This window comes from Talpa occidentalis, unplaced genomic scaffold (assembly GCF_014898055.3).
Source record: "Talpa occidentalis isolate TD23 unplaced genomic scaffold, MPIMG_talOcc4v2.1 talOcc4.13, whole genome shotgun sequence".
Classification (NCBI taxonomy): domain Eukaryota; kingdom Metazoa; phylum Chordata; class Mammalia; order Eulipotyphla; family Talpidae; genus Talpa; species Talpa occidentalis.
Window position 1 is genome coordinate 49,525,257 of NW_023601322.1, and position 12,308 is coordinate 49,537,564.

Genomic DNA, 12,308 nt, shown 5'->3' on the forward strand with positions numbered 1-12,308 from the left:
ATTAAAGTTCCTTCCCATTAAAGTCTCCTATGTTTTGTGTTGATGCGGTGGATGGCAGAACCCATTTAGAATAGGCAGGTTTGTGGGGTTTGGGCTGCCCCTCTCCCTGTCCTATAACACTCTAACAACTTGCTATTTCCCTTTCTTGTTTTACTGTGCTTGCAAGGACTGCCAATTAGAATTTGAAAAGTAGTGGTGAGAAGATCAGCTTAGTAATGATCTTCATGGGAGGGTCTGCTCATTTTTTCTAATGTAATCTTAATTTCTTTCCTGTAAAATATATTAATTCTTTGAATATTAATAAAATTAACTGCCATATTTATGCCAATATTCATCTAGGTTGTAGTTTTTAAAAACTGTGTTCAAAATATTTACCCTATAAAGTAGGTTTTTAACTTACACATTCAAATCTATCAGTCATTTTTTTTCTAATTTCTGAAAGAAAATCTGCATTTTCCTTCATCTAGGAGAAATGGAGCCAGAGCCCCTCCACCCCGAGCTTTTCCACGGTGGACATTGGATAATCTTGGCATACCATTTTTGAACAAATGCTGAAAGGAGACCCAAAAGAGATTCCATATCCTGAAATTTAGACAGTTATCTGTGGGCCAAGGGGGATTACAGGGAAATTAAAAGTGTTTGCAATGACACAAGAACTTCTGGCAAGCAGAGAGAATTTCTTGGTCATGAGTGGTATCTCCCAAGCACTTTAGTTACAAAGGGTTAATAGAAGTGGAGTGCTAGACAAAAGGAATAATAACACAAAGGAGGTAAGGTAGAAAGCTCCAGCTTCCTTCCTTTAAGGGGAAAAGTATCATTTGTTTAAATGAATTTAAAGGAAGGTCAAGTTCCTTTATCCAAAGGTCAAGAAATACTTAACCGAAAGAGGATCCCACTTTTGTTAGTAACTGAGGGGCAGCTGGGAATCTCCAAATTTGCATGCTCTATAAGGGTCCTGCCATCCCTGCAAATAAAAACAAAGCAGACTCTTGGGCCTCCGTGGTGGCACAGCGGTTGAGCGCTGGGTTGCGAAGCTGCCTGCAGCCTCTGCAGCACCGGTTCGATCCCTGGCTGCTCCCCGGCCACTGGAGGAGGGTCCCACATGGCGCGCAGACCTCTCCTGCCGCCCGCTGCTCCCCTCAGCAGTGTACTTCGGTCCTTCTGCCTGCTGTGCTCCCTGCTCTGGCTCTGGTGAATTCTCTCATCCTCCTGTGCTTCTGACTGTACCCAGTGCTTGTATAAATAAATAAATAAATGTAAAACAAACAAACAAACAAAAAAACCCAAAGCAGACTCAGGGGCCTCCCCTGGTGGCGCAGAGGTTGATCGCTGGGCTGCGAAGCTGCCCACAGCCTCTGCAGCGCTGGTTCGATCCCCGGCCGCCGCCAAGCGAGGGTCCCACGTGGCACGCAGACCTCTCCTGCTGCGCCCACTGCTCCCCTCAGCAGTGTACTTCCTCAGTCTGCCTGTTCTGTTCCCCACTCTGGCTCTGGCGAATTCTCTCACTCTCCTGTGCTTCTGACTGTACCCGGTGCTTGTATGGATAAATAAATAAATCTTTTTTTAAAAAAAAAAAAGGTTTAAAAAAAAAACCAAAACAAACAAACAAACAAACAAAAACAAAGCAGACTCTTAGTGTGAAAGATTAATAGAAATAGTGCGCAGGGAGAGAGAGAGGAGAAAAACATATTTTTTAATGAATAAAACACCAAAATTATCCACTTGTGGGCAAATACCTGACCAAACACTGTTGTCTCCAAGCTGGGTCAGGAGTCCTGAAAGCTTGCACAAACCTAAGACAACTGCTGTTAGGGAACCATAGATAAGGGATTCTGAAGCAGGTCCCAGAAAGTGGAGACAGAAGGAGTTACCACATCAGGATAACGGTAGCCATCGACAGCCTGCCTCTACGTGAGTCTCTCAGCCACATGAGTCTTCCAAGTATCTCCACGTATCTACCAGAGTTACTAAAGAATTGGTTCTGAGAGAAAGGTTCAATTCAGTACAAGAACATAATATTTGAGACATGAACCTGCGTGGGGGTGGGGAGAGAGAGAAAGAGTAGATTGTGAACCAAGCAAATAGGGAAGGGGCCTCACCAGGGCTGGGAAGCTAAGCAATGTTTTCTTCCTGTTTTTTAAAAAACATGGTGTGCCTTTGAATTTGCATATTTAAGCCTTCTATGTGAACTGAGTTTAAGATGTGAGATAATTACAGGTAATTCAAATGTTTATAGCTATGTGTAAAATAATGATTGTTTTTTTAGGCCTAGAGTCTTTTCTATATTCAGAGCTAAAAAATTGAGGAAGGAAATGATTATGTTTGGAAGTTAACACTTCCTTTTTAATGGATAGTAGCAACCCATAAACAGTTTTTTAACCGTAGGGAAGAGAACAGGGTGACCAACCATTCCTGTTCCCCAGGGACTAAGGATTTCACAGGATGCGGGACTTACAGTGTGAAGACCTGTACAGTCCCATGCAAATGATCATTAGTCATCACTGTTTGCTGGACAGACAGACAGACACACACACACATACACCCCCTTCATATAATCCACCACCCAAATAATTCAACAACCTTCTCCTGAAACTATGTAGACTCAGATATTCAGGAACTTCCTTAAATTCATGCAAGCTGATAATGAAGGAACCTAGATTTAAACTTCATTCTGCCTGATTTCAAAGTGTTCCTTCTACCCTTCCATGCATGAACATGTTCCTCCTACTGATACACCCACTTTCATCTACTCATGAAACATTTTCAGTTTGCTGGAATTTATCAGTGAATCAAGCAAGTCAATGAATAACAGTGACGATAGCAGTTAAATAATAATAGCCACACCAATAGTAACAAAATTTGCAAGAATTCCACTGTAACTGGAATCTTCAGGCACTCAGCTAACCATAAAATTAGGTACTGAAATCTTCTGAGAGGCACTTGAATAAGGGGATAGTTAGCATTAAGCTTACCTAGTCCAGGGAATCTTGAGAATTCATACAAAGATCTCTCTCTCTCTCTCTCTCTCTCTCTCTCACACACACACACACACACACACACACACACCTCAGACATTTGACAGCACATCATTGTTGCCTGTCTATCTGATTGTCTGTTGCTCTGCAGGCCTGGAGTTAGCAGGTGTCTCTCACCTTTGCTCACAGAACCTGTCTTGCACATAGTCATCATCTGCTATTTGCTGAAAGGGTGTGTAAACAATTGAAAAAAGAAAGTCCTAAAGATATGAGAAGTTGTTCCCAACACCCCCAAATTAAATCAATTTTTACTTTGACAAATAAGGTTAAAATACAAAAAGTGTTAAATGTAATCTCTTTTAAGGAAAAATATTAGCTTAAACTCCATGGTTTTACCCTCAGAAATTGCAGCAAAACTTACATGACTAGCCAGAAAGAACAGGCTGTTGATGAGCTAAAAAATGAAAGCTGGGTTGGACTGACCTTGATCTGCTCCACTGTAATTTCATTTCCTAGTTTTACAAGAAAGCGATGAAGTAAATGGCACTAACTGTGTTACAGATTGCTGATGGCTCTTAAGAGGTGATATAATAGCTGAATCTATTCATTTACATTTTATGGTCGAAGTTAATGCATATTTTGGATCATTCAATATAACTATTTCAGCTCAATCAGGATTGGTGAAGAGGTCAGTGAGATGAGGTATCCAATGTTCAGACTCAGGAGTGTGTTTCTGGAAAATCTAAACATGATCACCTAACGCCATGCCTTTGTTAGAGCCCAACAGAAGCCTCCCTTGTTTCAAGTGAGGGCTGTGTGGTTGTTCTGGAACACTCTGCTCACATTCAGGTAGCCATGGAGGACATGCCGAAGACAGGCCCCCACACTCTTGTGCTCCCATCCATTTGTCTTGATGTGTCTTTGGGCACAAAGACAAGACAACTGGAGTGGCAGAGGGAGGACAGCCCCTCACACAGGATTTTGTACCCACTTACCTACCATCTCCTTTACCACGCTGCCACATTTCTGGAGTGCTGGGGACCATTTTCTGCCCCTAAATGGAGGCTCCTTGGGTTCTCAGGCGCCCCAGCAACTCAGAATACCCCATTAGTTTCTTTTCTTCTCCATGTCTGTGGATGAATTATGGGTCCAGTCACTCCTGCTACAAGTCCTGCTCTTACCCTGGCATGTTCAGGATTCAGATTCTTAAAATTTGTTTAAAAGGTTTAACTTACATGGGCCTCCCCTGGTGGTGCAGCGGTTGAGTGCTGGATTGCGAGGCTGCCCGCAGCCTCTGCAGCGCCAGTTTGATCCCCGGCCTCTGGCGAGGGTCCCACAAAAAAAAAAAAAAAAAAAGGTTTAACTTACAAATGAGAGAAGGCAGTGCATGTTGGTTAGAAAATGCCTGAAACTTAAAGAAGAGAGGGGGAAAAGGAAGGTAAGAAGGAAGGAAGAGGAAAGGAAAAGTTTTGGAAAATGACACTATTCAAAGGCTATTTAATTGATATTACAGCCATTAAAGTTCTGTTGAAAAGGTATAATTATTTTTTAAAGCACTTTTTAAAAAAGATTTATTTATTTATATGCATAGAAGAACTGGGGTGTTGGCCAGAGATGCGGAGGATGAGAGGATTCACCAGAGACAGAGTGGGGAGCAGAACAGGCAGATCTACTGAAATACACTGCTGAGGGGAGCAGCCGGCAAGATAGGAGAGGTCTGCTGGGCCATAAGTGGGTTAGCTCCCTGGTCAGGGATTGAATTCAGGCTGTAGTGGTGATAGCCCTGAGATTCAACCCCTAGGCCAGCAAGGAGGCCCCTGAAAAGGTATAGTTATTTAAAAAACAATGTTCATAAACATTTTAATTTTTCCTTAATTTCCCCCTGAGCAAACCAGATAACTCGCCACCTGGTCATCTGAGACCAGCCTGCTGTCCAGTATGACTTATGCCACTTAACATGCTCACCCAATTTTGTGCTCTATTATTTCCACAAAAACTTAATTACTAAAAACTTCTCTATAAATCTTCCTAAGGGAGGGAAAATTTTTCTCTTCTTCCCTTCTAATTTCTTTAACTGGCTTAATAATTTACTTGACATAAGGCAGATTAACAAAAGAAAAAGAAACAAATTTAATTTTACACTTGTGGGAACCTCAAAGAGCTGAGGCTTCTTGACAGTCAGGTAATTGTAATGTAGGTGCCAACCTGTGCTAAAGAGAAGTGCAGGAGTCTGGAACTTCAAAGAGAAGGAAAACAATTCACAGAAATGTGGGTAGACCAGATATTTGATAAACAAATGTTTGCCATGTCATGCAGATTAGCTTTTCTGATGTAAAAAGTTATCTCTGCTAATAGCTCTCATCCTGTTTCAAGCTCCTTATCTCAATTCTTTTTTTTTTTTTTAAGATTTATTTATTTATTTATACAAGCACTGGGTACAGTCAGAAGCGCAAGAGGGTGAGAGAATTCACCAGAGCCAGAGCGGGGAGCAGAACAGGCAGACTGAGGAAGTACACTGCTGAGGGGAGCAGCGGAGAGGTCTGCGTGCCACGTGGGACCCTCGCCTGAGGCTGGGGATCGAACCAGCTCTGCAGAAGCTGCGGGCAGCTTCGCAGCCCAGCGCTCAACCACTGAGCCACCAGGGAGGCCCACCTTATCTCAATTCTTATAGGCAGAGGTTAAAAAATCAACAAACTTCTCTAATAAAAATAAATAAATAAATAAAAACTTTTCCTGAGGTTGTTACACATTGTTTGCCTTCAACTCAAAATCATCCATGTGCCAAAGCGGCATGTTTTGGGGTCATGTATCTGTGCCCTCTCACTACTTACTATACACATTTCACCAAAAACCTAAATTAACATATACCATTGTACACCATTAAATATACCCTAGTAGACACCAGCGTTTATGTAATCATTCCCCAAATGTTAAGAGATTTCAGTTGTTTCATTCCTTTAGTATTATAGTTAATGCAGCTATTCTACTGCCTTGGTAGATAAAATTCAATGAATGAATTTTATCCAAATTATCAGCAATGATTTTTTTTTGTTTCTTTAATGTATCTCTTTGTTTCTTTGTATGTTTTTAGTGTACCAACAGGTGGGCTTTATAGTCATTCATCTCCTGCAATTCTTTGTTATTGGCCAAAAAAGTACTTGCTTAATTAAAAACATCATCAGTTTTATATGACTGGCTTTTGCTAGATTTTTAAAGAGTGAGATGGTTTTTCCACATTTGACAGACTTGCACTAAATACTTGTTGATGAATTGCTTTCTTTTCGTTTTAAAGAAATAACCATGCAGATCTCTGAGATGAAGTCTAAGGAAGAGGAGCACTCAACGTTCAACTTTCCCATTATGCAGTCAGGGCCATGTCATGAAGATGGCTGTGCCCCCCAGATCCAGAGATCCATAAAACAGTAGCCTTGTTTGAGGCAAAGATTCTGCTGGGGAAAAGCCCTAGGTAAAATGAGACAAAAAGATTCATTTCTAGCACCTAAATTATTTTCTAGTCATTTACACAGATGATCCTCTCATGTAAGTAAATATTAACTGTAAACAAAGCCATGTGCAGGAAGGTTCTGCTCAAGAGAAGAAATTTGAGTAGGCCCTTGAAGTCTGATGGTTTCACTATATGTTAGAGATGAGACAACATTGTTCAGGGGATTGAAACACCTGCTAACAAGTTTGGGCTTATTTTGGAGAGGGTTTGGTGCTGTTGAAGACTTTTAAGCAGTGGAAAAGCAGCAGTTTGAATTAGTGCAACACAACCTTTACTTTACAAAGGGTTCAAGAGAAAATTTTGAAGGCTCTATTTTTTTATTTGGTAATTTTTTCAGTTATGTACCATTGAATTTTTAACACTGCTTAAGTTATATTAGAACCTCTTTGTATTTGCAGAAAATTCTAGAGGAGCGGGGTGGGGGGGGCCCTCAGTACAAAGTATAATCTAATAGCATCCAGAGAGAACATTATACCTTCAAGAGAACAGTGTATCTTTAAAAAGTTGAAAGACACTGGGACCTGCCACTCCCCAAAATGTCTGATAGGAGTTAACATCCCTCCTTTCTGGGCTAGACCCTCAGGCATCACATTGGGCCTGTGTTTTCATGAGGCTGCTTAAGTCCCCAGAGTGACTTAGCTGTGGAATTGGCGTAAACCCACAAACATGATCTGGTTAACAGACTAGGACTGCCGTTTGTTGAGTGCTCAACTTGCTCAGAAGACATACAAATGAGGTGATTTTGTTGGGGAGAAAGTTGTCCTGAACAAACTGCATAAATAGGTTTTATGGACCCCACCCCCATCCCAGACCAAAGAGATCCAAGACACCAAGGACTACAAATCCTATGTCATCACCACCCAAGGGAAGATTGCCAGAACTGAGGGTGGAGTAAAGCAGCCAGGTTTAGTATATAACCATACACACAGGTCTTAGGGGTCCTTGGTTTTCACCTTTTTCAGCATGTTATTGGGGTTCCAGCTCAGGGGAATGGGTAGGACACATTCACCAATTTCTGTCTCTCTTTTTCTCCCTGAGTTCCCATTTCACATTGGGGTTGCCCTGTAACAATTTTTAATAGGGCTGGGGACAGGGGAGATTAATAGATAAGGTTGTTCTCTGGTGGGGTGATGGGAACACCTGGATAAGGGATTATTTCAGGAGAGTCTAGAAACTACGCAAGCATCCAAACACCTAAGCTAGTGACAAAGAGATTGGAATGAGAAGAATCATGAAAAAAAGTAAAGGAAAAGAAGAAAAATCTTATCTGTTCTTTTTTGTCTAGGGACTGTAGGGGTAGAAAAGAAATTTTCCCTACTCCTTTGGTTTTTCTCAATTGAGTGAGCAACCAGATTAATGTTAGACATATTAGTAGGTGAAAACAAATTTAACCACATATGTATGGAAAATTCACATAGATGGGGATTCCAAAGTCAGTGAAGCAAAATGCAGGTCTTCAAGTAAGGAATGGGATTTGGGGTCTGGGGCCCCAAGGAAAAGAGAGGGGACTCACATGACAGGGAGGAGGTGACCTATATAACAAAGACTAGATGTTCTGTAATTAGATGCTTGCCTTATCAAATAGGCAGGTTTCGCTAATAGGAAGCTTATTTCTGGTAAAATCCGTAATTCTGAGTAATTTCCCCGATTTTCATTCCTCTGGTAATTAAGGAAGTGGTAAAAGTTTATGAGTCTGCAGGGCTTCACTTGAATTTAGCTCAAAATAACCCACATGCTAAAGTGACCCTCTTGGAAAGGCCTGTTCTGTATGTCTTGGGGAGAACTAGCAGAACATCTTGGGGATACTATCTGAACATTTTGGGAAAGCTATCTTTCAGTGTGGTCCAGATCTTGGTGACCTATTGCAGTTTTACAGTAGGTTACTCTGGAGTATAAGGAACAGAAAGATGGAAAAACTTCCATTCTAGTGTAATTAACTTTTGGGAAGTGACAAGGAAAGCTAAAAGGAAGAAGCACTTATACACGGAGACTCAAGTCATACTGTCAGGGCCGACTTGCTGCTTTATCAAGATGTGGCTTTCAACTATGTGGTAGTTGTTCTCTGATCACCAAGTCTGAGCACAATGAGGTATTATGAGCACGACTGGGCTAGTTCTGGCAGGCCCACACAGGGACTGTCTGTACTTTGGCAACCAAGCCAAGGGCAGATAAGAGACACTAAGCTTCAAGTTGAATAGGACCTGTATCTTGTCTATGGTTACTTTTTGAGCAATTTAGTCAGATTTGTGTAAGTAAATAATCCTCCACAAACCTGCACCTGGCCGTGGGAAGCTCTTGGTATTCTGGGAAATATGTCAACTGTCTGTTTTGGGACACTCCAGTGTCCTAGGATTTTCTCTCTGGAAAAAAAAACCCCAAGGGGCCTCCCCGGTGGCGCAGTGGTTGAGTGCTGGGTTGCGAAGCTGCCCGCGGCCTCTGCAGCGCCGGTTCGATCCCCGGCTGCTCCCCGGCCACCAGAGGAGGGTCCCACATGGCGCTCAGACCTCTCCTGCCGCCCGCTGCTCCCCTCAGCAGTGTACTTCAGTCCCTCTGCCTGCTCTGCTCCCTGCTCTGGCTCTGGTGAATTCTGTCACCCTCCTGTGCTTCTGACTGTATCCAGTGTTTGTATGAATAAATAAATTAATCTTTTTAAAAAACACAAAAAACAAAAACCCAAGTCCTTATTGTATAGGACTAATTGGAAACTGGATATCTTCAACAAGATTTCAATAGGAATAAAGTCAGATAATTAAGGTAGCTGGTCCACTAGGGGAATGGAAGTCATTGATCAAACTTGGAAAGTCAGGAAGAGAGGCTGGAGTGTTTGGAATAGGGGATGCATTTTAAAAGTGCATATATTTTTATATGCTAGTGAATTATTTAATACTAGTGCATTATTCAGGTAAGACTGTCTTTTCTGTCTTTTTTAATTGTATTTTTTTAAATTGAGGTAATGTTGGTATAAAATACCGTATATGATATTCAGAGACATAGGGTCACATTCATCAGATTTTTTTTAAATCTTTTTTTTTAAGATTTATTTATTTTTATACAAGAGCTGGGGTACAGGGCAGAGGCGCGGGAGGGTGAGAGGATTCACCAGAGACAGAGCAGGGAGCAGAACAGGCAGACTGACGAAATACACTGCTGGGGGAAGCAGTGGCGAGACAGGAGAGGTCTGCTGTGCCATGTGGGAATCTCCCTGGTGGGCCTGGAATTGAACCCATGCTTCAGAGGCTACGGACAGCTTCACAGTGCTGCGTTCAACCCGCTGTGCCACTGGGGAGGCTCCAGATTTTTTTTAAAGATTTATTTATTTATGCATACAAGAACTGGGGAATAAGCCAGAGGGGTGTGTGTGTGTGTGTGTGTGTGTGTGTGTGTGAGAGAGAGAGAGAGAGAGAGAGAGGATTCACCAGAAAGAGTGGGGAGCAGTACAGGCAGAGGTACTAAAATATACTGAGGGGAGCAGCAGCAGGGGAGGCAGGAGAGGTCTGCTGTGTCATGTGGGTTGCTCCCTGGACAGCCAGCCAGGAATTGAACTTGTGCTACAGTGGCTGAATTGAACTTGTGCTACAGAGGCTGAATTGAACTTGTGCTACAGTGCAGTGGCTGGCAATAACTTGATAATGCTATCTTTAACCCCTGTGCCACCAGGAAGGCCACCTTCTTCAGATGTTTATCACCACAGCACACCTACCACCAAGGCCCCATAGTCCTCCAACCTAGTCTATTGGGTTCCTTCCACACCTTGCTCCTCACTCCTAACCTCCTTTTCTGCTCGATTCAATTCTGTAGTCTGATTTCTAGGGTTTGTTTTGGTTTTGGTTTCCAGAGATGAGTGAAATAATCCGTATTTCAAAGGCTGACATTTCTATGCCAGCAACAAATAAAGTCTCTGAGCATAGGAGGTACACTGGGTCATGCATTAGAAAAGAAAAGAGGGCAGTTGCCCCCTTGTCTGTCTCAAGCCAGAGGTTGTTTTATATTTCTTGGTTGAGAAGGATGCAGAAGGCCTGAGGGGCCTCCATTTTCCTTTCCAGCAGCTCTAAGGGGCTGTTGTCTGTCCAGGGAAGTTGCAGGATTTCTATACTTAGCAGGGCAGCTTCCTCTCTAGACATGGACATGCCTGTTTTGGAGGGACAAATGTTTCTAGAACCACTGTTAACTACGTATAGAAAAATGAACTCAGGATTGAGCGTGAAGAACTCCTCAGGGGTAAATTGAAGCCCTGGTATTAAGAACTGCAGATGAACTGCAGGCTGCAAAAGCAACACTTGTGTGGCTTGATTTCTGCCCAGAACACGAATGTCATTGAGTGATGGGGCTGCACACAGACTTTAAAGTGTTTCCTGGGGACAAGGCCTCTGCTGATGGCACCCACTTTTCAGGTGAGGAATGGCCTCTTCAGTGACTGGTCACTTCCCACCGCCGGTCCCTTCCATCTTCTACCCCAGGGGTAAGATCTGCGAGGCGGGGCTGGTAGGTGCAGATGCTGGAGGAGGCTGGGTAGAGCCGGATCCAGCTGTTGCTGCTGGTCAGAGCCAGGAGGCGATCGGTCCCGGACGCCACAGACCCCAGGGGTGGCCCCGGGGGCGGCTGCCGCCGTCCAGGGGCGTTCCTGGGAGGTGGGGGCCTCGGAGGTTAGCCCCGAAGCCCCGGGAGGAGGCGGCTGGCGGCCACGTGACCCACCGTGGGGCCGGCGGCCCAGAAATAGCAGCGGCTGCGGTCCCGCCCGCGGGCCGCCCGAGGGAAAGGCGGAGACTGCAGGACGCTCGGCGCGGCCCGGGTCTCGGCCCCGGCCCCGGAGGATGCTGAGCCCCTGCTCGAAGCGGCCCCGCGCTCATGATGGCGATACGAGAGCTCAAAGTGTGTCTTCTTGGGGTGAGTCTTACGCCGCCATCCACTGGGGACACCCTGAGTCCGCGCGCTCCCGGGTCGGTGCGCCTCCCACGTCCCGCGCCCCCTGGTCCCTGGGGCCCCCCCTCTCCCCTGCACCACCCTTGTCGGTACGCCCCACAGCCCCAGGGGCACGGCCCCCCGCCTCCGCGCTCCCCCGGGGGGGGGGTCCAGGTCCGAGCTTGCCCGTGCGCTCTCTGGGCTCGAGCCAGCCCCGTCGGGCCGGCGTCCCGGGATCCGCTCAGCCTCGCGGGACTGGGGGCTGGGCCGGGCCGGGCCGGGGCGCCCCGGGACCCCGGCGCCGGGGCGGGGAGCGCGGCCGCGGGTCGCGGGCACGGCCGCCGCTCGGACCTCGGAGGGCTTTCTCCTTCGCCTTTGATAATTTCCTTCCGGCGGAAAGTTTGAGTTACTTTGCCAAGACTTGGAGTTCTCTCCCGCCTCTCGGGGGCAATTTAGTTTTTGAAAAAGAGAAGCTCAAACGGGGGTGAGGAAGCGCGAGGGGAGGCGAGGGAAGCGCTGGGAGTCGCGCGCTGGAAACCTCCGTGCCCTGGAGCAAGCGGGCTAAGGACTGCGCCCTGCACCAGCTGCGCCTCCCAGAGTGGGGTCTTTCTGAGCCTGAAGAGAGGTTAAAGTCAGAAACAAAGCATTTCCTTTTGGGTGTCCATAGCCAGTCCCAGAATTCCTTCACTTAAAATAGCTGTTTTCAAGCCGGGTTTTCTTCAGCCTTTGGCGCTGATGCCCCGTGGACCGCCATTGGCAAATCTGGTTTTCCAAAAAAACCGTTTCCTAAAAAAAGAACTGCCGAAAGGTAAACCCATGCTTGTGTGTCACAAGGAAATGCTGCCTGTCAAGATGGACGTACAAGAAGCGCATGAGGAGAAAATGATTATAGTTCTATTGAGTTGTAGCACATGAGGGGGTGTTGGGGC

At 45.1% G+C, this 12,308-nt stretch overlaps 1 protein-coding gene across 1 annotated transcript in view; it reads left to right on the forward strand.

The window, feature by feature from the left end:
• The first annotated feature begins 11,155 nt into the window (after positions 1 to 11,155).
• Positions 11,156 to 12,308, forward strand: part of RAB31 (RAB31, member RAS oncogene family) — a 155,079-nt gene continuing 153,926 nt past the window's right edge. The window contains exon 1 of the mRNA XM_037508843.2: positions 11,156 to 11,364. Within this exon, the coding sequence (XP_037364740.1) occupies positions 11,326 to 11,364 (39 nt within the window). The 5' untranslated portion in view covers positions 11,156 to 11,325. The remainder of the gene's footprint in view (positions 11,365 to 12,308) is intronic.